This window comes from Equus przewalskii, chromosome 16, assembly GCF_037783145.1.
Source record: "Equus przewalskii isolate Varuska chromosome 16, EquPr2, whole genome shotgun sequence".
In the NCBI taxonomy this organism is placed as follows: domain Eukaryota; kingdom Metazoa; phylum Chordata; class Mammalia; order Perissodactyla; family Equidae; genus Equus; species Equus przewalskii.
Window position 1 is genome coordinate 21953166 of NC_091846.1, and position 25300 is coordinate 21978465.

The 25300-nt window shown below is 35.7% G+C and overlaps 1 protein-coding gene across 5 annotated transcripts in view; it reads right to left on the reverse strand.

Annotated features, from left to right (window-relative positions):
• FNDC3A (fibronectin type III domain containing 3A) overlaps positions 1-25300 on the reverse strand; it is a 201198-nt gene that overhangs the window by 18684 nt on the left and 157214 nt on the right. For all 5 annotated transcript variants that reach the window (XM_070578164.1, XM_070578162.1, XM_070578165.1 and 2 more), the window contains 10 exons: positions 22105-22262; positions 20117-20176; positions 18914-19052; positions 15284-15337; positions 13026-13150; positions 12474-12648; positions 10602-10688; positions 2730-2868; positions 2127-2195; positions 1172-1290 (listed from right to left, as the gene is read on the reverse strand). In XM_070578164.1, the coding sequence (XP_070434265.1) occupies positions 1172-1290; positions 2127-2195; positions 2730-2868; positions 10602-10688; positions 12474-12648; positions 13026-13150; positions 15284-15337; positions 18914-19052; positions 20117-20176; positions 22105-22262 (1125 nt within the window). The remainder of the gene's footprint in view (positions 1-1171; positions 1291-2126; positions 2196-2729; positions 2869-10601; positions 10689-12473; positions 12649-13025; positions 13151-15283; positions 15338-18913; positions 19053-20116; positions 20177-22104; positions 22263-25300) is intronic.

Sequence of the window (25300 nt, forward strand, 5' to 3'; positions counted from 1 at the left end):
AAAAAAATCTTTCCTTCTTCCTTTCCTCTTAAAAATAATTCAAAAATCAGGTAAGCTTTTCCAAGTATTTGGCATATTTCCAAGTAATTGGTATTATTTTTAGTTTCTATGCTATCTTTCAAAAAAATGTCTTTTAGTTTTATTTTTAAAAACATTCTCTTAAAAACAATGAAATAAACTCAGTGCCATATTTCTTATCTGCATTGTATTAAGATTTACCTTAACAATCTTTCCAAACATAAATAAGCTATTTGGTCATCACCTTATTCAGAAAGGTATCCTATATAAGAATGCTGTAATACTGTATCAGAAAAATAGAGTTTTTTTAGGAGGGGGGAGGAAGGAAGGGTTTCCTTTTTTTAAAATCCAGGAAGATTTTATTAGATAAATGAAGCAATTAGATCCCAAGCCTGTTGGGCAGGACTTGCATTTGGTTTCACGATACTCGCATTTTCAACAAAATGCTTATAATTCACTTTTAAAAATATACTTTGATTGCACTAAATTCCATTTGAAAAATAATAACAATTATGAATGCTCCAAGAAACCATTCTTGGTTAAATTCATTAAAAAAAAATTCACTCCTATTAAAAACCATACCTCTGTAGAACATTACACGTCTCATTTATAATCCATAGTACATTTTACATTTTACATTGTACATAGTACCATCCATATACAGTACATTTTAAGTTCATTTTGGTTATTGGATCTCTAATAATAAAAGTAATTGCCAACTTTTCTGAAATAAGTAACTATAAGAATCTATGTTTAAAGAGTAAATGATATTTTATGGTTTGTTCTGATACATGTAATTTATGGAGCAGTAAATCAGTCTACAATTATTTTATTTCTATTGGGTATGGTTATTAAGCATCCTAAAATTTATCTTTATAAAATTTTATGCAATGTTTTTGTATATTTGTGTATACTGTATATTTTGGATATATTTTTCCAAAGCTAAACACCAACCAGACAGTAGATATTCACTGAATACTGACCATAAGCTAAGTACTACATTAACATATTTTGGTCACTTTAAAATTAACCGCCTGGGCTACAGAAATTACTTTTATACATGTATGGATACATTTAAATATTTGAGGTAACATCTGGTGATCCCATCTCATTTGATCAAACTTGAAAAAAAAAATCTACACATAAGTATTACCGCACTCTGTCCTCCATCACTGATGCAGTAAACTCGTAAACGATAGAAACAGCCTGGATTCAGTCGATCACAAAGATGCTCCCTAGTAGCTCCACTGTATATCATATCCCATTTGTTTCCTGTAAGGTGAAGAATTATGTTCGATCAGCTGCAAGGTAATGTTTAACGTTTTGGTATCATGGACACAGCAGGTATCCTAGCTTCACTAAATAAGTGTTTACGTAATTTGTCAGAAACAATTTAAGCTTGTTCGAGTTTCCTGGAAATGATCTAATTTTCTCTATGTGTGCAGCTTCCTAGACAAATTTGCATGGCTTTGTTGAAGTGAAATATCTCTGTAACTCTGTACAGACTTTGGCCTAGATTGGTAATTTGCTTTTAATTAAGCATTTTAAATGTGTTTACTGGTCCAGTAATAACATTATAACATACAAAGAACAGAAAGAACCAATACCATAGGAAGTTTAGCCTTAATTAAAAGACATCCTTGTGTTTTTTGGCAGGAAATAGGTCAGTTCATAGAAACAAAGATTGCTAAATGTATGAGTCAAGAATAAAGTTCACTAGGCATAGAATTTATTACTAAAACTAGTATAATGTAAGTTAAATTTTAGAAGATAGTTTTTCTCTGTACATCTGGATATAAATCTAACTTAATAAACCAACCTTCAGAAGACTTTAGGTATATTGCAACTGAGCAATGCAAACAAATGAGAAAAAAACCCTGAAAATGCAAACGTAAATGATAAGTGTACAGCAGTCCTACATTTGATTCATTGTATTTCTGGGGACTGATTACAACTTAAAGTGGGTCATAACAGGCAAAAGCTTAACTGCTACAAACAAAGGAAAAAAATCAAGAGGAAAGAAAAGAGATCACATAAAATGTAAAGTCATGAGAAATAGAGGCCGACTGACTGGTATAAATCTATCAATATTTAACAGTTATTCTTACCATTAGGACCTTCTGCCATCTCTACTACATATTTATTGATGGCTGCTCCTCCATTGTCTTTTGGTGGGTCTACTCAAAGAAGAAAAAAGGGTATTAGGCAAAGTACATATAATTTAAAAATGACAGAAAACCCTAAAAAACAAAATACCAAACATAGGATTTCTTAAAAAGAAAAAAGAATAATCTGCAATGTTTTATTAATACCAGCATCGCATTACTCTATTGGTTTTGCATTAAGTAGTATATAAGCAGGTGCTCAATAAATGTTTGTTTTAAATGAATGATTTTCTTTTCTCCTGAAAGCCAGGATGACCCAGGTGACTTTAGCTACAAGTTCAGTAATCTTTCATTTCGTACAGTGCTACCCCTGCTCATAGTCCTACAGTGGATCCCAAGTTCTCCCTGTATCAAATCTGAACTTAGTATGTGTGAATACAAAGCTTTCCACAACAAAGATCCTCAAACAATGAATGACTCTCACATTTCTTATTGAACTTGCCTGAGCTAACAAATTTACTCAAATATGTTAAAAATTATCTTAATATTCAAATCATCTTAATCAAATATAAGAGTAATGATGTACAGATATGCATGACATCTTACCCCAAGTTATTTTAAAACTGTGTGAATGTATCTTTCCTTTAACTGAAGGCTTTACAGGTACTCCTGGTTTATCAGGGCATGTAGTAAATTCTACTATTTCACTTGGATTACTTTTACCTTCTGAGTTGTAAGCAATAACCTGTGATGAGAACACGGAGACATAAAATAATTAATGTTTGACACCTAATGATAGATACCGGCTTAATGAACGAAGTGATGAGAGACAAATAGGCTCAATCAAATGATAAAGAAAGTTTTCAGACTGTGATGGCTTGTTTATGTGAGCATTATGTGTTTACTGCTTGTCTTCAATAGGGACTCAGCATATCTGAAGAGTATTCAGGTATAATCAGTCCCCTCTTAGAGTCAGTGCTGGGAATACAGTGTGAGTCTAACATTTGGATACTAAACAAGAGTCATCACAGGGACGATTGTGATACTTGATGGGCTTTAGGCTTGCTTTACTTATTCTTTTAATATTCTTCAGAGGTTTAAAAAGATGTCCACAAATTCTTTGAATTTCCTGTCTTCAAAAGATAAAGCCTAATTCCTCTTCCCTTTGAACTGTACTTAATGACTTCTAACAAACAGAAAGTAGCAGAAATGATGGTGTGTGTAGCTTCCCTATGGAGAAGCCCGACTGGTAAGAAACTGAAGGCTCTGACCAACAGTCAGTGAGAAACTGAGGGCTCCGGGCAACAACCACTTGAGTGAACTTGGAAGCAAGCCCTCCAGCCCCAGCTAAGCCCTCAGAAGTGTGTGGCCTAAGCTCACATCTTGACTGCAACCTCACAGAAACCCTGCACTAGAACCACCCAGCTAAGCTGGTCCTAGATTCCTGACCCACAGAAACTGTGAGATGATAATGTTCTTTCTTTCAAGCTAAGTTGTACAGCAACAGAAAAGTATAATTCATAGCTAGGTATTATTATATTTGACTTCAGAAAATTAATTATATTTATATTTTTACCTTATCTCTTCTACTCAACTTAAATCTCAAGTCCAATATCAAACTTGATATGATTTTCTCTTCTCCAAACTTGCTCCATCTCTGTTCTTTCCCATCACTAAAAAGCACTACCATCTACCTAGTTGCTCAAGTCAAAAATCTAGGAGACATCCTTGATTCTTCTTGCTCTAAACCTACATATCAAATCTATTAGTAAATCTTGTCAACTCTACCTCCACTTCTCTGTTTTCTACTACTACCACCACCTTAGTCAAAGCCTCCTTTATCTTGTCTTTTCTGAATGACTATAATCTACTACTAACTAGTTTCCCAACTTCCATTCCTTCCCCCAACTGCATCTACTTTCTATACAGCAGCTAAAGGGACTTTATCACTTCTCAGCTTAGAACCCTCCAATGGCTTCTCACATTAATAAAATCTAAATTCCTTATCATGGCCTACAATGCCCTATGTGATTTCACTCCTGACTACCTACACGTTAGGGTATTTTGCATTAGCAGTTATCTCCCCTGCCTGGAATGTTCTTTTTGACCTTGACCATGCTACCTCCTTGTTATTCAGATCTGTTGTCATTTCCGAGAAGACTTTCTTGACTCTCCAGTTATTCTGTCACTTCACCCTATTGGAGTTAACTTGCTTAGCACTTATCACTATCTGATATTTGTTTGCTTCATTGTCTATTCCTCCCACTAGAATATTAGCTGTTTTGATCACTATTGTATTCTTACTGTTTAGAACAGTGCTTATCACAGAGTAGATGCTCAATAATTACTGGTTGAATGAATGACTCATAGCTGGGGACCACTATGACATGACACTATAGATAAGGATCTAAATAAACCTACTACCCCAAATAACTCATGCAGCCCATGAGAAGGTAAAATTTAGTCCAATTGTTCAATTTTGCTCAGGCTTCCTCAGTCCTCTCACATATTCACATGGATTTCAGGATGAATTTTCTCACTCTGCTGCTTTACAAATTAGACTACAAAGGGGATCAAAACATTTCTTAATATGGTACACAGTGTCTACTTAAACCTAATAACCAGAGGAAGCTTTTAAAGTAAGAGCAGACTCTAAAAACCATAAGGATCCACTAATTATGTTTTTAAGGCTATATATTTCAGCAGTGTCTCCTTTTACTTCAGTTAGCCATAAATGTATTAAAGGTATAAAGCTATTAAGGTCATCTTTTTCTCCCTCCACAAATTTTACAAATAATCAAAACATTAATTTGGTGCCCACCACAAAGGGAGCACTGTGCTAGGAACTCTAGGTGTTCTGCACTCCTTACTTACAATGAGTTTAGAATCTTTGTGTGGAAGATAGGCAATATGCATATCAAAAGAATTAGGCAAGAGAAGAAAGATTACTATGGCCTACATAAAACAGTCCAGGAAGGTTTTGAAAAGGCAAATGGAAGTAATACTGACAACAACAGTGAAAGGGGAAGCTTGGATAAGAGAGAACAGAAAGACCTGAGGATAAGAGCAGAAGTGAATGGTTACTAGAGAGCTCTGCTCAGGGAAGGATGAGTAATCAACCTGGCGAGGTAGCCAGTTCAAGTAAGGAGTGAAAGGCAGTACATTTTAATAACTGAATGCGTCAGAATATAAAGAATCTTAGGTAAAACTAAGTACATTGTTTTTTAGGGGGAAAGCTGTGTTTCAGAAAGATTAATCTAGTTATAAAATAGAACCTGAATTAGAAGGTGAGAGAATAGCCTGAAAGTGATACTGAACAGGTTTGGAGATTCAGTATTCTTCATGACAGAAATGACCGGTGATATAAGGCAAAGAGATGATATATCCAAGGGTGAAAGAGATATACCAAGAAGATTAAGGACTAAACTCAGGCACACTTAGATTAGGGCAGAGGAGAAGGAAGACATCATAAAATGACACCAGACAAGATAAGAAAGATGAAAGGGACATGACTATGTACTGACATAGATGCTGATGTCTAAGTGAATTTCAAGGATGGAAGATGAGAGAAGTTGATAGATTCAAGATGCTAACTGTTTTGATTTCTCTCCACCTCTGAAAAGGCCTCAGAAACAAGTAACAAGCTGAAGTCAAAGTATCTAAGGGTTCTCAGTTCAAGGTACTCAGACCTTGACCTTTAGAAGCCTTGCTACTTGAAAAACTTACTTTTCAGGAACTTTAGGAAACAAGGCATCAGCTTTCCAGTGGCCCAGAGTCACAGAGACTGGACATTATCCTCTGAAGCCTTTAATTCTTTTTTTTTTTAAATGTGGACACCAGGTCCTAGCCCAGCTTCCAGTGAACTACTGGATGTAATTAACACTGTTTGCTTGTTTATCACTCTGAATTTCAAATGATTTTAAGAATTCTGTTATCTTATGCTTTAAATTTTTCTTTTCTTTTTTCTTTGGTCCTTAACATTTTTTCATGGTTCTAATTTTGTTTTGGTATTTTGACTGTCTTAGGATTGTCCGTAGTGTAGAACCTAGAACTCTGGCATTTGGTAAATTTGGTCATATTACAATTTTCTTTTATGTTAATCATATCCTTATTGTTTCTTTCTTTCCTCCTCCTCCTCCTTTTTTTTTTTTTGGTGAGGAAGATTGGCCTGGGCTAACATTTGTTGCCAATCTTCCTCTTTTTGTTTGAGGAAGATTGTCCCTGAGCTAACATCTGTGCCAATCTTCCTCTATTTTATATGTGGGACACCACCACAGCATAGCTTGATGAGCAGTATGTTGGGCCACACCTGGGATCCGAACCCGTGAACCCCGGGCTGCTGAAGTGGAGCACGCAAACTTAAAACACTACGCCACTGGGCTGGCCCCTGCTTGTTGTTTCTTTACAAACAATAATATACTATCTAGTCATTACTTCCTGGATTATAATATTTTTATTGCTTTTGCTTAGGATTTTAAGATTTTTTTAGAGTGTTAAGATTTTATATTGACATGTTTGCTTGAAAGAGGAGTCTGCAATGTCACACTAGAAAAGGAAGACCGAGACACAGCAATAGGATTTAATGATTCAAAACCCCCTCACAGCTGGCACCCAGCACATGGCAGATTCAAAAGAAATGTCTGGGCTTCTAGAATACTTCATACAGTCATCATTTTCTATTTGCTGGATATTTTTTTTCTCCTCTAGTTCAGTGTTTCTCAAATTTCAGCAAGCATCAGAATCACTTGGAGGGCCTGCTAAAAATCAATTGCTAGGCCTTACCCCCAGAATTTCTGATTGAGTAGCTCTGGGGTGGGGCCAGAGAATTTACATTTCTAACAAGTTCCCAGGTGATGAGAGAATGGTCCTGTGATCACATTTTGAGAACTACTGCTCTAGATATTATCACTATTTTATTTGTTATTTAATAAACCAGCATATAATCTCCTCCTACAATCCAGTGATTTGTTAAGAGGTGGTTTAGGGACACACTGTTTTCCCCTTCCCTCTCCAGTTATTTGGGGGTGCTTTTTGGAAAAGGCTATTGTCTCCTTGGAGATTCTGATTGTATACCCTGCAATTTGAGAGTGACTGCCACAGTGAAACAGTTTTAAAGAGAAATTTCAGATTTGTTTACAGTAATTAGTAAGGAATTTAACTCCTGGTTGTGTGTACACATTTTTGTCCCTATGTGGCAATAACACCATGGCACATGGTTTCATGGCAGTAGAATTCTAAGAACTATAATAAACTTACCAAATTATAAAGACACAAACAACTTCCCCTTAAAAGACCTGTTGGTATGACAATCATTACTGAAGCAAAATATAATCCAGTATCATCATGAGAGAAAAACTGGAATGAAGGTATATACTTCTCAGGCATTTTATATATCTTGTAAATATGAAAACTGTATTTGGAAATTAAAATGACCCAGTGTTATAAGTTTTAAAAATGAAACTAGTATATGAAATAAACCATAACAAATATAAGTATTATGCACTATATAACAAATTTCCCATTAACATTAAATTTTTTTTTTTTTTTTAAAGATTGGCACCTGAGCTAACAACTGTTGCCAATCTTCTCTCTCTCTCTCTTTTTTTTTTTTGCTTTATCTCCCCAAATCACCCCCGTACATAGTTGTATATCTTAGTTGCAGGTCCTTCTAGTTGTGGAATGTGGGATGCCGCCTCAACGCAGCCTGACGAGCGATGCCATGTCCGCGCCCAGGATCCCAACCAGTGAAACCCTGGGCCACCGAAGTGGAGTGCATGAACTTAACTACTCGGCCACGGGCCGGCCCCAGCATTAAAATTTTCTTTCTAAGGTTCTCAAAGAGTAATAAAATTTATGTTTGCTTTTGGATAGTGAAAACAATTTACAGTGGCTTCTATCATTTATTTGAAATGATTTGATTAAATAAGCACTGGTAGGAAAATTCAAATGTTGAATTTATCAACTAATAACCATCCGTTGTATTTCTGGGAAAACTGCACAAAAATGTAGGCTGGCTTATATTAACTGGTATAATAACTACTTCAAGCACTGCCTGCGAGAAATAGCAATGTTTATTGAGGAGGATTTTTAGGCTGGTTAATTTTAAAAAACTGCAGATGAGAAGCAAGCTCCTAGGATTGGAATTTGCTTGCTCTTTGAGAGATATCTGCATTTGTGAAGGAAGGGGGGATGACCTTGTAGGGACCTGAAATTGGCCACCCCAAGATATGTCTCTTTGGCATCGGGATTGTTTTGGGCTGCTTGCTTTTGATAAACTGGGACAGGGAGGGAGGCTCTGGGGAATGGAACTTGCCCTTGTTGGGACACATTTACATTTGTAAGGTAAATCTCTATCTGTAAAAGGTGCCTCCCTCTCTGTACCAGGAAGAAGAAGAGAGATGACCTTGTCCCTAGAAACTCTTAACGGGGAAGGCAAGAACTTAAGTTGGTTGCTGTCTGGCAATCTCATGTAACTGATTTAGGATGGTGGCTTCTGACCTTTACTTAATCCGATTTGATTCTTGTCTAAAAGTCATAGGATCACCCAACGACCAGACCCCATCTGCACTGACACCATTTTAACTTTTTTTCATGTTCTTTCCTTTGTCTTGTAAAGAAATGACTCACATACCCATGCCTTATAAAATTACCCCAACCCTCAACTCCGGGCAGCAGTAGGAGCTCTGACAGCCCATGGGTCCTGACCCCACGTACCAGCTCTGCCTGCCCATGGGTCCTGTCCCCATGCCAGCGTGGGCAGCAGAAGCGGCAGCAGCAGAAGCTCTGACTGCCCATGGGTCCTGTCCCCATGCTATTCTATTCTCTAAATAAAAGAGCACTACTGCCAGATCTTAAGAGTCTAAGAAATCTTTCTTTCCACTCCTCGGCTCACCAACCCCGCATCATTTATCACTGACCAAGTCAGAGCTAAAATATATCCTAGAATGGATGCTATACTAGGAAGGATACAGAATTTCAGGAGTTTCTACAGCAGAAGAATTTTCAAAGCTTGCTACTGTTTCAAGTGAGCAAGAATGATATGTAGAGTCTCCATGGCTCAAGCAAGCAACAATGACACTGAGTGTCTCTCCGCCTTCCTCGTGAAATAATTCAGTCCAAAGGTCAAAAGGTGGGCTAAACAAGGCAAGTATTTGTGCTGGAGGACAGGGGTGGACTGGGTGGAGGCAGCAGCCATTTGGCTAGCTGGAACTCAAACACTCTGAGTAGGACCTTAGGGAAGGGTATGAGGGGAAGAGAAGGAGTTTGAGCCGAAAAGTACATATATGGAACATAACTGGGGCAAAGTCTCTCACTGATGATGAAGGTGGTTGGAAATAAGTAAAGGAGAAAACTAGAATTAACCTGTGGCGGTATGGTGTGAACTCATGATTTTTAAAAATAGATATATATAGAAACACAGTTGTAAATGTGTTTGTGCATGTAAACTGTATATATATATATACAAAAAACATATACATACATATAGTTCCTAGCTCTGTCCAGTGAGAGGGTGCCCAGGAGGCGCAAAACCCCTTTAGCAGTAAGTATACTTACTACCTAGACCTTGGGTTCTAAATGCTACTGTCCACTAAAAGGACCCAGGTGCTTTGAGAGATGGCCAATTCCAAGGTTGAAGAAGGGAAAGTATAAGACAAGACTGGAATATCATGTGCCAAAAAGGAAGGGCTCAAAGAATGATAGAGGGACATGTCAAAAGGAATCAGAAGCCAGTTTGAAGGGGCTCCCAAATCTGAGACAATTTGACCCTCACAATTGATAACCATGGTAACAAAACATAACCCACTCAAGATACAGGAATCCATGAGTTCATTCTAATATAAATGAGGAAGAGAAAGCTTTTCCTTGTAGTATAATGCCAACTAATAAATCTAGAAGGAATAATAAAATAAAAAAATCACTACTTGGCAACCATTAATCATAGTAATAATTGATTCAGGCAAGAATTATCAATGAGTGTTAAAACTAGTGGGTAAAAGTTTGATGAGGAATAAGATGTTTAACATAGTATTTACAAAATACTTATTACAAAAGGAAAAAGAACAACTTTACAGTGAAGAAACATGGCAGATATCACCTTCATCAAGTGACTACCAGTAATGGGACAACTGAAATTGTGCACCATTTGATATGATGTACTGAGAAAAAAATACCATTACTTTTTCTGGTATCTCTGCCAAAAAATCATATTCTGAGTATGTTTAACAACAGCCAGATATTAAAAGACATCTGTTCACATTATACAAATAAGAGTCTCATAAAACATTAAAATTGTTTTGAATTTAAATATAAAAAGTTTGAGAAGCACTGTTATACAGCAAGAAAGTAAAACAATAAAGCTCATTAGAAAAGGCCAAAATTACTTAAGATTTAAAACTGAGGAGTGAGTTATGTACATGGCTTTAAAATAACAGGAACAATAAGAACAACAAAACTCTTTTAAGGGCTTTCAAAACTTACCTTAAATTTATACTTTGTACTACGTCTGAGATTTTTCACTGTGTAAGCAAGATCTTCTCCATCATATTTAGGCTTAAAACCATATCCCTACAAAGGGAAAACAAGTCTTCACTGAATGTGTTACAGCAGAAATATGGGGAACAACAAGAATGTGAAAAGATTCAGGTGTTCTTCATTTTCTACTATGTGCAGTGATTAATGCTCTGTTGAGTGTAATCCTTACTTTGATGCTTCTATCTTGAGTGGACAGATCCAGAAATGCTACTAAATATTTGTAGGAGGATGAGAGAGACCTCAGATTCTCAGTAAATACAGTAGCCAGGAGAAGATCTTTGTGCTGAGGGAGGAGTCAGAGCCAATGTTAACTTTGTCATCATTAAGCTTATCCCTAGAACTAGCAGGAATTTCCCAGACAGATGTTGCAACAGCTAAACAGAACTGTAACTAACATATTTAACTTGCTCTGAACACAAAGTTGTGTTTAGGTGACTAAATGAATGGTTGGTTGCCTTGGTAGGGATGTCACTTAGGTTTGGGATTGCTATTAATGCTTCACTACTTTCTCAATGTTATTTTTAAAATTTTTAAAATTTGCGGGGCTGGACCCGAGGCTGAGTGGTTAAGTTCAAGCACTCTGCTGCAGGTGGCCCAGTGTTTCGTTGGTTCGAATCCTGGGTGCGGACAAGGCACTGCTCATTGAGCCACACTGAGGCGGTGTCCCACATGCCACAACTAGAAGGACCCACAGCTAAGAATATAACTATGTACCGGGGGGCTTCGGGGAGAAAAAAGAAAAAAATAAAATCTTTAAAAAAAAATTTTCTTTAAATCTGAGATATAACTCACCATAAAATTCCCATTTTAAAGTATAAAATTCAATGACTTAGAGTATATTCACAAGGTTATACAACCATCACTTAATTCCTAATTCCAGAATAAAGCCCATATTTTATTTTTTGGTTTGCAGTCACTTCCCCTCTTTTCTCATCCACTAATATACTTCCCGTCTCTATGGATTTGCCCATATCAATATAAACGGAACAACGTAATTTATGTGGTCTTTTGAGACTGAGTTCTTTCAGTTAGCATGATGTTTTGAAGGTTCATTCATGTTGTGGCATGTGTCAGTACTCTATTCCTTTATATGGCTGAAAGATATTCCACTGTATGGGTATATCACATTTTGTTTATCCATTCATCAGCTGATGGACATTTGGGTTATTTCCACATTTTGGCTATTATGAATAAAGCTGCTATGAACATTTGTGTACAAATGTTTTTACGAATAGCTGTTTTCAATTCTCCTGGGTATATACCTAGGAGTGGACCAATGCTATTCTTGACTCATATTGCCTCACAGTAGCTCTGAAAAGCTATGGAACTACAAGAACTAACAGAAGACACCCTAACTCTTATTCAGCTTGGTTCCAGTTCATGGGAGATGAGCCACTGGTAACTAGATTCAGGCTGTACCATAGTCTTATGAGGCTCTTCAAATCTTCTATGGCACTTGCAGGGAAGCAGTATATGAACACAGCTGGAGAAGGGCAGACACATTATTTCCTTATCTTTTAGAGCTGCTTAATCTAGAAGGCTGTGGTGATTCTTCCCCACTTTATTTTCTCCAAAACATATATACTTAAAATGCTGGTGCTGCCAGGCACAAACATACATTCAAACACACATAAAAAGCAAAACCCCCTCCTACACATTAAAAAAACCAAAACTGTCTTCTCCCAAACAATAACCTACTAAGGATTCAAAGGATTTGGGGAAGGATCTAACTATCGTGGCAATATTTGCTGTATCAAGATTAGTGCCACACTAAAAGATGTTTTAAATACTCTATTTAAAATACATATTCATACTTACTGAAGTTTCTTCCTCCATCTCTAAAATGTAAGAAATTCCTTCATCTGATGGTGTTCCTAGGGGTTTACTCCATTGTAAGGATAACCAAGTAACCCCAGCCTTTGTTAACACAGGACTTGCTGGCATAGAAGGTGCACAGCCTGAGGTGTAATATAAGACTTCTTCACTAAAACCACTGTTGAAACAAATGGTTTTTAAGAAGGAATGAAAAAAAAGTTATTTTTAAAGCTAAACAACTCATTTTTGATAAATGTCATTTTTTTGAAAATGACAATTTTGATGATTAATTATAATCCAAATAATATATCTTGGATTTGGTATCTTTACGGCAACCAGGTCAGATACCTAAAATGAATCAGTATTCTTTTAAAACTGCATTTATGTAACTAAGACATTCTCTTACAGCTTTTGCTAGGCCAGTAATACATATTAACTGTATCAACAAAGTGACAAACTAAAGCATAATTTTTAGTGGATAATTTGGACTGTGAAGAATTTACACAAAGAAGTTGACTGGATAATCTAGGATATCTACATTAAAATATATCTTACCTTGTACCATAGTCATTTTTGGCTGATAGTCTAAATTTACAACCCATCGCTGGTGACAATTTAGTAATTTTAAATTGCTTCTGTGAGCCCATGTAACACTGACAAAATTCTCCATTTCCTTTTCCCTAAAAGAAATTATTGTATCATTATTGTAAAAAGATAAATACACATCAATTCCTAATTGACAGACAGTAACATAGTAGCTAGTGTATATTAAAAGTCATCTTTGTTACCCTGCACACCACAGATCTCAAGAGAAAGTTGAGATAACACACATCTTTTATATGATATTTACTGATCATTAAATGCAGAGTTCAACAACTGGAGAGTAGGTATCTTTGCATACTCTTGAAATAAGTACCCTGTTTTAGCTGATGCTAAACCTCTGGCTTTAATGAAAGAAACTCTTCCCAGGTATAGACCCCACAATCTCTATGGGGGGACTGGTAGTGGTGAAAACAGGGTGATTTTTGATACGCACAACTGGCGGTATTCCTCATCCTATGAAAAGTTCTATGCAAACAGTTTTAGGAAAAGGTCCCCAACTCATCCTAAACCCCCACCTAGACAGCTGCTAAGCTTCTTTAAAATAAAGGGTTTGGAGCCACTACTGCTTAGATGTAACAATGAAAGATTATAAGCAGAGAGAAAAGCCCAATTATAGGCAATAAGATGGGAGAGAAAAGTCTGCAGCTCAGGACAACTCAAGAGTTTTGGAAATTTAGGGTGCTACATAAAATGGACAAGTCTCTCTTTCTCCATCCATCTTTCTTTACTGTGTTGGTAGAGAGAAAGGGTGCTCAGGGTGATATCAGCTTCAAAGAAAACCTTTAATCCATATCTGGCTGCTTTACTAAACTCTCTTGTTAGTTTTAATAATCTTTACAGTTGATTCTACTGAGTTGTCTAAATAGAAAATCATATCATCTTTAAATAATGATAATTTTGCCCCCCTGCCCAGCCACCATGGCTGTACTTCTTGTTCTGGTTCCAAATCATACTGCAATAACTATAATGTCCTGAATAATGTTAAACAAAGGTGGGAATAACTGGCAACTTTGACTGGTTTGTGCTTTGACTAGAAATGCTTTTATTGTTCAGTGATGGTACTTCACTTAATATAAAAATAATTATCAAATAAGAATTTACCTTTCTATTCTTAATTTGTTTTGAGTTTTAACTGAATGGGTGCTAAATTTTAGCAAATATCTTTTCATAACTTATCCAGATGATATGGTTTTTCTTCTAACTTACCATGAAATAGTAATAGATTTCCTATTTCTGAATTCTCTAAGAACTAATGGAATAAAATCTACTTGGTTGTATTTCATTACTCTTTTAATATACTGCTGCATTCCCAAATTATCAATGGAATTTCTTCTACTCCCTTTGGCCCCTCCTCTTAGCTGTGGTGTTAGCAGCAGGGTAAGAGAGAACATTGTAAATGACAGTAAAAGTACTAAACAATACAGTCCAGTATGCTTGCTGTGGTAGACTGAATAATGGTCCCCCAAAGATATCCACATCTTAATCCCTAGAACCTGTGGATGTTATCTTATATGATAACAGGGACTACACAGAGGTGATTAAAGTTAAGGCTTCTGAGATGGAGAGATTATCCTAGACTATCTGGGTGGGCCCTAAATCGAATTACAAACATCCTTAGAGGGAGGCAGAGAAGGAGTTGAAGACAGAAGAGGAAGAAGGCAATGTATAATGGCAACAGGGGGAGAAAAGGGGATCTGATATGGCCATAAACCAAGTAACGAGGACAGCCTCTAGAAGCTGGACAAGGTAAGGAAATGGGTTCTCCTCTACAGTCCCTGGAGAAGCATGGCCATTGTGACACCTTGATTTTGGTGTGTCCAAAACCATTTTGGATTTCTGGCTTCCAGAACTATAAGAGAATAAATGTGTGTTGTTTTAAGCCACCAGGTCTGTGGTAATTTGTTAAAGCAGCCATAATAAACGAGTACACGTGCCTTTAAGGCTGATGTGAAAAAAAAATTCCTTCATCAGGGTAATTACCAAAGTGACAGCTTTGATGGTGGTGGTTTAGTGGAAAACAAAACAAAACACAGGGAGGTCTAGTCAGTACTGTTTTCTAAGAACACCATCAATTTACTCATGCTCCACATGAAATCGTTCACATTGTTTTTAAAGAGGAAAAAACTTAACTGTTAAAACAAAAAAGGTTATTTCTGCCTGAGGATATGCACACAATTTTAGCCTAATTTAAAAAGACTTAATTTACTTACCTCATCCCATTCTAAAATAAAGCTTTGGATTTTAGAACCATTGTCACTCGGTGCCTAAAACAAACACGGAAAAACAAAGTGAGTAAAAATCAGTACTTTTGTAAAAGATATTGTGATGATCTAATCTAAGGAATCTATTGTGTTGCAGATGTTCTCTGTGATTTAGCATGGAAATCATCTGCTTAGAGAATACAGAAATACATGTATTATATACCCCATAATCTTTTTAAATTCAAGGAAAGAAAACAGCAAGAAGCTACTCAAGTTTTTCTGAAGACTGAACAATCTCTTTTAGCAAGAATTATCTTAACTTTTATAATCTGTTTAAAAAAAAAATCACTTTGCCTTTTATCAGGTTTTATCGGCTTTAAGCTCCTAGGATCCATCCTGTCATTTTCATTAAAACTCACCTTACAATCTAAATGTAATATTGTGTAATACCTCAAGGAGTGAAAGAAGGGTGCTGAAAGGAACCCCAAGAGGGCATACGAGGGCATGTCTGGATCTCTGCTTTTAGATCCAATGTGCCAATTACCTGAGACTGCTGATTCAACAATCTGCTAATTATCAGTGGTGAAAATTTCAGTCTCCCTTGGCATTTTATTCCAGTATTTAATCACTCTAGAACTCAAGAATTTCAATGTTACTTCTACCTGAATTTTCTTTCCACAATTTCAGAACCTATTTCCTCTTTAGTTCTCATTTATATGCAGAACTGATCACTACTGTCCTTATAATAACTTCACCTATTTGAAGACAATTAACTCTAAGACTCCTCTTATCAAAATTAAATAATCTTAAATTTTTAAATGGTTCTCCAGAGAACTTCTATAATTTTCTGGACTCTATCCAGTTTTTAAATAATATTGCCAACTATGTAAACAACAATTAAGTATTGTCAAGTTTTTTTGTTTTTTTTTAAAATGTTTTATTTTTTCCTTTTTCTCCCCAAAGCCCCCCAGTACATAGTTGTGTATTCTTCGTTGTGGGTTCTTCTAGTTGCAGCATGTGGGACGCTGCCTCAGCGTGGTCTGACGAGCAGTGCCATGTCCGCGCCCAGGATTCGAACCAACGAAACACTGGGCCACCTGCTGCAGAGCGCGCGAACTTAACCACTCGGCCACGGGGCCAGCCGCAAGTATTGTCAAGTTTTTAATAAAGAGTCTTTTACAACATGACAGTCCAAATTATTTGTTGAATACTAACACAGATCTTTTGTTCAAAAAACTTTAAAACTTGCAGTTTTTAACTGGTTAGCATGACCAGAATTTTCTGTGTAAGTTGTAGTAACAGCTCACTGATTGGCACAGCAGTGGCACATAAAAGTGACAATAAGGAGAAGGGTGCAGAGAAAAATCCTTAGGAAACTCCAAATCTTACAAAGCGGAGGAAGAGAATCTAAAGGGAGAGAAGATTTCAAGTCTCAGCAGGAAGTGAGTGGGGTAAAAACATATTTCCCTAGAGTTAATGACTCCAGATTGCTCTAGTCTAGTTGCTAAGGTCTCATATTTACTTGGCTTAATTTTGTCTACTTTTTTTGTGAGGCTGTTAAAATGTCCACCTTGAATGACTTGTGACCTATCCTCCAGTTTTTCTTTGAGTCAGAAGGGAAATTATTATTTGTGAAGTTGTTTCACCTTATCTCATTTAATCCTCACATCAACTCTATGAAGTACTATTATGTGAAATGTACAAAAGAAGAAATGGAGGCTTGAAGAGCCCAAATAAGCTGTCCCAGATCACACAGTCATTAAGAGTGAAGGCCGAACTGAATTTGGTCTATTTGACACAAATCCAGTGCTCCTAACCCAGCAGTATTCCAGGGCTGAGCAATAAATAGAAGGTCTGCCCAGGTACTAGCAATAACAAAAGAGCAAAAGACCAATTTCAGTCAGATTTTTACCATCACCATGCACTAGCATTCTAAACAATGTCAGCTGATAAAATACTTCTCTCAACCGCTACCCAAGTACCGACCCATGCCACTGTTCTCATACATGTTAACTCCCAGAGTAATACTTTTAGATTATATGAGGCAGCAGAGTCAAAAGATCTGATATTTAAGCCAGTAAACTACTCAAAGCCAGTTTTTTTCAACTTTAAATAATTACTATGCTTATTATGTTCCAGGCATTGTGCTATGGGCTATACAGATATGATCCGATAACTCTCCCAATAACTCTGAGGTATATAATACTATCCCCAGTAATAATAACAATGGTATCTCTTTCCCCAACCATCTGATTACTGTGTGTATATATAGGACCATTTCTTGAAGGGGGCAAGCCTGGGCACTGCATGAGCAACTAGTGGCACTGTTTACATCTTGTACAGGCCTATTGGGATATGGTTAAAGACAAAGTTCAAAATCCAATTTTAATTATCTTCAGAATAAACAGCAGTGTCCTATATAGAAATCCCAACCTTCACGAAGGGCGCTAGGCTGCTACCCCAATTGCCCTACCAAAGGAAAGGGCCTGAGCATATTGATAAATAAAAGGCTACCCTAGGTGACAGGAAATAAAATTAGTCATACTTATCACATATGAAAATGTATATATGTACATACTTGCCTGATTTATGTGCACTAAAAGTACTTTGTAACTACAAAAAGCATCTAATATCCTCAGAAGAACTAGAGACTAAACAAGCTCCGAACAAGTAGTTAGCTCCAAATTTTCAAAAGCTTTCAGAAAGCAACGTAGTCCTGAGTTTTGCTCTTGAGGTAAGAAGAGATAATTAAATCAAGATGAATAGTTATTTTCTCACTGTAAATCAGTGGTCGCTAACTTAGTTAGTACTTCCTTCCAGGGCATGTTTTGAAATTTTGGGGGATCTGATCATCACAATAATGATGGGGGAGGAGATCAAGGATGCTAACAGTCCTACAGAGTGTAGGACAATCAATACAAATGAACGATTTTTCTCTTTCTCTAGGACTTTTGGATGTCCAGCACCATGTAGGTGAAATATCTGTTTATAATGATCAGAGGCCTAGAACCTAATTCCATTTTACAAGGTATTTTTCGCATAGTTTTAACAGTTACTGAATTTCCCCAAAACGCAACTACTGTGCGATTTGGGAAAGACTAGTTAATTTCGCTCAGAAATTTACCAAAATCCATATATCATTTCAGAAAATCATGTCACCAATGACAATGTTGTCCATGGTATTTAAATTACCAATTCTAGGTACAGTGTCTGTCCACTTCATTACATCTTCTTGTGTAGCTGGGCCCAAACATTTATATATTAACACATATATTATTCTAATAAAAATAACTTTATTCCTCCTTTAAAACATTATATTGATATTTTTTAAACTATGAGTCTAGTTGTTATTATGAACCTCATTTTAAGATAAAATTTAAGATATAAAGACATCAATACAAAATATAAAAAGTAATAATGAGCTTGAGAATCACTGTTGAGACTCTCAATGTCATCACATGCCCAGTATAATAAGGACTGCTAATTATAAATCAATATTTTCTGCTATATTTACATATAGTAAGAAAAACCATTAATAAAGTTCTTTTTGTCCCCCAAAACAAGTGAAAATTAATATTATGGGGGGGAAAAAAAAGGAAATAAATATTCAGTTGGAAATACTCTGGAGAATATTCTCACCTTCCATTGCAAAGTGAGTGAATTTTTGGTCCGATTGGCTATCCTTGGTGGATTAGGTACGTCAGGTTCACAGCTCAAGGTGGTAAAGCTTTCAGCTTCTGAAGGAGTTCCTTTTATAGAATTGTATTCTGCTTGGACTCTATGGTCATAAAATAAACAATTTTTACCTCGCAGAATCACTGTATCCTACCTTCAATAGCATCACCTTTAATTACTTGCAAGTTAGTAAGGTACCCTCTAAATGTTTTATCGAGAAAAATGTGTATTAGAAGTTAAGCATGGCCCTTAAAAAGTGAAAGAAAAATAGATCAGTGGCTTTCATCTTTTTTTTTCACTGCAACCCAAAGTAAGAAATACATTTTAAATCATGACATAACCATGTCTGTGCAATATATATTTACACACACACACACAAATGTCCTGAAACAATATCCCTAACCAGGGGTAATATACAGATACTATCTATTCCATTTGATTATATTTAATTGAAAAAGTATGGACTATAACCCACAAAATTAATTTCATGATTCAATAATGGTTGCAATCCACAGTCTGAAAAATAGTAAGTTGGACAGTACTTTGGGTTGAGCCATAGGAAGTATAATTGAAGATTTAATTTAATAGTTTAATAGGAATAATCCCAACCGCAAATGCTCTTTTCAAAAATGGAGGTGACTAACTAAATGAGCCCCAGCTGGGGAGGCCCTGGTTTATAAAATTTTGATAAATTATAATAGAAGAACTGCACAGAGTAAAACAATATCTAAATCACCCCCAATTAGATGTTGTGAAATTCTAAGAGTTGTAATATCCCAAACTCTTTCCAAAACAGAATGTAGCAAAAATACACAAGTTCGAATCAATTATTTATGACTCTGTTTTGTAAAAATTTCAAAAGCTGGGACCATTTCCCAGTGCTAAATTAAATATCATAGACATATTATACATTATCACTTACATATTCATTCCAATCCCTAGGTCCTATAAACAGGGTGATTAACCCTTCAATATAACATTTGAGTTAAATGTTTTTGTTTTCTTGGGAAAGTGCTGATAATTATACCAAAAGAAAAACCAAAGTCCACAAAGTCCATGTTTTTAATCCAAAATTAATATCTAAATTATATTCTAGGCTTTTAAGGAAATGACTTAAAAAAACAACTATGCTATATCATATCAAAGCAACACACAGGAATTCCTTACTTTGCATGGTAATCTGTAGCTGGTTTCAGATCATTTAAGGTGACACTTGTTTCTTCTCCTCTGGGGGAAAAAAGGTAATATTTCATTGTCTGATAAATAAAGCATTTCCAGAGAATTTGCATGGTGTACACTACAGTCTGTGGCACTTTATGAAATGATACGGGTTCTTACTTTACCAACTATAAACATATTCAGATTCCATCAATGTGGAATTTGTGTAATTAGGATATGTGCGAAACTTAAGTATGTACCCGCATACCACTTTAAAACAAAAAGGTGTGCTAAGCAAATCAACTGTATAAATCAGAGTTTGTTTTTTGTTTGAGTGGAGTCAGGGAAGATATTTAGCTTACTGAAGAAATGGAATCATTTTCAATTATTTAAAAATCCATTTTGTACAGTTAAAATGCTAAATAACACATGTACTAATGAAAGCAAAACTACAAATTTTTACAAGGAGTCTGCCACTATTGCATTCCATTAGAAGATAACATGGAACTTTATATAAGATACTACAGTTTAACGAGTAGAGAAGAAAAAAAGTGCATCATTATTTGAAGTAAAGCATCTCCCATGCTTTACTCCCATGCTTCAAATACAACAGTACATATCTTCTTACAATAATCATTTGATACAACTATTATTTGGGTATGTAGCCAACAAACCAGCCCATTTCCTATTTCTTTCCTTTTAATCACTGTTCTCTGTTCCATTTCTTTCAGCTAAGTTTCTCTCCTCTCCACTTTATGGAGTTCTTCCCAACCCTGCCCCTCTTGCCTTCCAGCTACCCTATTGCTCAAATCAAAGCCAGTAAATCTTATGAGAAAGAAAACATGTCTCACTGATGGAAGTACACTTTAATGAACTGAACAGCTGCTGTAGCATCCTCAGAAGAGACCTTAATTAGGATAGGGTAAAGGAGGTGACTAATGTCCCTCTCGTGCTCTCTGGTCACGCTGCAAATGGAAATAAACCCTTCTTTTTAGCAGGCAGCCACATCTAACTAGAAACAGCAATTAACACAAAAAGAAACCATTACATTGATGGTCCTTTATCCCCTATTTGCCCCTTAGGTAGGTTCGTCTCTTTTAAGAAAAATGAATAAACACAAGGAAGTCCCAAAAGAGAGGAGGAGACAGGATATTTTCCATAACCTTATGTTACTAGATGATAGTCACTGGGGCAATTTGACTTTCTTTTCTTTCCGTTACTAGCTATTTTTTGAAAAAAGATACCAAGAAGGCTGATGTATACAGTGTTTTATGTTAATTATGATCATTCAAATGACTAACCATCTCCTTTACCATCTTCCTGGTGCTTAAATTATAACTAAAAATTGACTTCACTCTTTATGTTTTTTATTAGAATAAGCAACTTCAATATAAATAAGGGCAGAAAAATAATTTATTTTACAACCATCAGTCATAAATGTCACAATTTTAGCCAATGATTCTTCCTAAGGCTTCTTGGTGTATAACACTTTTGAATAAAGGAAAAAGAACTGTGGTAAGTTTTCAAAATATGATTATTAACATGTCAACGTACAAATGAGGAACAATGGTACCATATTCATTTTACAATAGGACATGAGCTTGTACATAAAAGAATTCAACCTAGCTCCTTAGAGGAGCAATACCACATTTCATGAGTTCAAAATCTAAGAGTTCTCCATTTCTGGGCCTGGCTTCTACAAACGACAATTTTATATTTATGCCTCAGGAATATGGGAATAGTGAAACATCTATTAGGCGGTCTAATGAAAAATAAAAAAGCTGAATGTGGCCAATGAAAGTGATTATTCTAAGGAAGTGTAGACGGAAATGTGTAACAGCTGGCATTTGCACTATTTACACTGAAATCGCTATCACTGGTCAATTTATAGACTCAAAATAAAAGCATGAAGAGGGAAAAAAATAGAAGAAATTACTACTAAGCTCTTAACCATTAACTTACACAATGGGAGGGAGTAAAACATAACAAATACCTACGCATATACACTTTTATATTTTCCATCTTTTCCAGTACTTGAGACCAGAATTTCATAACCATAGAGCTCTGGTACAGTAGTCTCATCTGTTTCGCCATTAATGAAGTTGGAAGGAGGTGACCAGGTAAGTATTACTGTCCTTGCCTGAATGTCAGAGGCCTGCAAAAACATAATATTCAAAAGCTCTTTGAAACAACTGTAATGTACACAATGAACAGTGAAAAATCTAATGGAATTTCAAGATCAAATAAAATCTATCTGTATCTACTTACATAAAACAGCTCACAAATAGAAACTTGTCCATTTGCAGATGAGATATAATTTGTTGCAAAAGGGCAAATGGGTGCAATAAAAGTTTAAAGACCATTCTGGGCCATTCAAAACTACTAGCGTGAATACCATATACAGTCAAAAGAGTGAACGGGAGAAAAAACCCACAAAACTCAAGAGAAAAATGAGAAAAGGATATGGACTGTCCAAAGAAATACAAATATAAATGAATAATGTGTGAAATGATGTATAACTGAATGCATAATTAAATAAATGTGAATTAAAACAAGATACCACTTTTCATCCACTGAACCGGGGAAGACTAAAAAGTTAGTAATATCTAGAGGGTTGAGGGTTTAGAGAGATGGGCACTCTCTTAAATGTGGATAGGAGTATATATCGGTACAAATCCCAATTCCTGTGTAGAGTTACTTAGGAACCAATATAGAAGTTTAAAATGTGTTTACTTTTGATCCAGGAATTCTACGTCCAGGAATTTTTTTCAGGATAATAGCTATAAACTTACATAAGTACATAAATACATGCACTTAAGAATGTTCACTGTAGCATTTTTAATTATGGCAAGAAATTGGAAATACTGGCACAGCCTCTTAACACATTACACTATGCAGGTGGTTGAAAAAAGAATGAGGTAGACACATATGTGCTGACATTTAAAGATGTCCTCATATTCGTGCTACGTAACGGGGGGAAAGGGAAACTGCAAAGCAGTATATATGCTATGATTTCAGTATTAAAAAACATAAAATGCCTGCAAATATCTGAAAACGTACTGTACAAATGTACTAATTTGTACTTTTGAGGATTTTGTGTGTATGTGTGGTGGGGTGCAGGGAGAGCTGAGAGAGAAAAAAAGATGTCTTCAAAGTGTTTTATACATTTTGGATTACTGAAGTAGATTATGAGTACGTATTACTTTGAGAATCAAAGTCTAAGAAAGAGGGAAAAAAGTCGAGGGATTAGATTTAAACTTTAAATTTAAAAGATTGGTAAGAAAGGTTACCAAATTAGACTTTGACATTAATGTAAGAGCTTACTTTAAAATTATTTACACTGAACGTCTATCTTATTCTTTCTAAACATAACACAAAAAGAAACCACTAAGCACTAGGACAAGGACTGCCCCTATCTTGAATTAGGCAGAATAAACAATCTCTTCACAAGGATAACTTTTTCTCCTTTTCAAAGTTCTCAAAGCCTGAATAAATTTAGAAGACTACTACTGCATTTATTCTGCTTCTGTTAAGTCACAGGAAATATTTTTACTTAATTAACTAATATTTTACTTATTGTCATACTGTCTTTAACAGGTCTTAGTACAGTACTATGTTTTATTTATAAGGGACATAAAAATGATTTCTTGTTTTAACCAGTGTCCATCAAGCTATTAACCTGTAACTGTGCAGGTTTTTCTTTTTTTAAACACACTTACTATTAACATACACATATGTACTCCCTTTAGAGTCTCTTGATTTTATGGGATGGTCATAACTGTGGGAATAGGTAAGTGGACATTACTCTGAAGGTAAGTCAGTCAATGGCATTAACTGGCATCTACTTGATGAAGCTTACTTTATCAGGTTTGTACTCTGATGTATTCTGACTACATCATCGAAAGTATAGGCAGTGGAGACAACCTTAAGTAGGGAGCCATAAGACTTGCCACTAATTTGTTTGGTGATACTGAACTTTCAACCTTTAGGGTTCCATGTCTCACCTACAGAAATCCGTGTTGAGGGAGATGATCTCTTTACCATAATTAATCAAATACAGTATTTTAAAAAGACTTTTATTTTGGAATAAATCTAGATTTACAGAGAAGTTGGGAAGATAGCATACAGAGTTCATGTATACCTTTTACCTGCTTCTCTAATGTTAACATCTTACATAACAATGTATTATTGTCAAAACTAAGAAATGAACATTGGTAAAATATATTAACTAAGTTTTTAACTAAACTATACTTTTACCTATTAACTAAATAGACTTTTCCAGGATACTATGTTGAATTTAGCAAATACGGTTAAAAAATTAAGACACACTGCTAATTTCACCTTTTTTAGACAGCTTGTTTTTACAAAAAACTCTTGGTTCCAATTTACTCTATGAAAAACATATTTTATTACTTGCACATAAATGTTAAGGCACAAAAATGTTAATTTCACTGGGGCTGCTGTGAAAACTTCATGAGAAATGAATTTTGAACAGAATTTTAAAGGACTTGGGATGGGATATGATTCAGTAGAAAAGAAATCGGTGATTACTATTATAGGAATGAGTAATTTCTTTTTCTAAGCTTATGCTTTTAAGCTGGTTGTCCAAGGAATGTGTATAAGTGTGTATTTAAAAAATCTCCCTAGTAATTTCACTCCCATGAGAACCACAGATTAAGGCGGAAAGAGAGACAGATAAAAGACCATTAAAATAATCAGAGGAGAAAGAGGAAGACAGTCACATCTTGAAAGACAAGGGTAATAGTTCTGAAATAGTAAGTGATCAACAGTGTCAAATACTGCAGGGAGGTCAAGGAGAATGAATGTAGTCTGAATAAAGCCGAAAAATGCTGTTTTCTGGTGCTAGCTGCAGACGGATTATAAAGAATTTCTTCTTGTAAAGAAGAAAGAAAGGTGGACTCCCATCTAGCAGTGAAGTTCCTGTGTAAAGATGAGGTAGTAACTGTGTGTATGTGGAGGGAGCCAGGGAAGACTCCATCCTAGAAATTTATAGTGCAAGAATTGCTAAAAAGCTTGGAGTTCACTTTGGCATTGGAGAGTTAAAGGTAAAGAGAAAATCTAAGATGATATTGAGATTCAGGAAAACCTAGATGGACAGGTGTTCACTGATGGAAACACTGAAAGGAGACAGAAAATAAAAGGGATTTAATCCAATTCCTACTTCATTTTAGA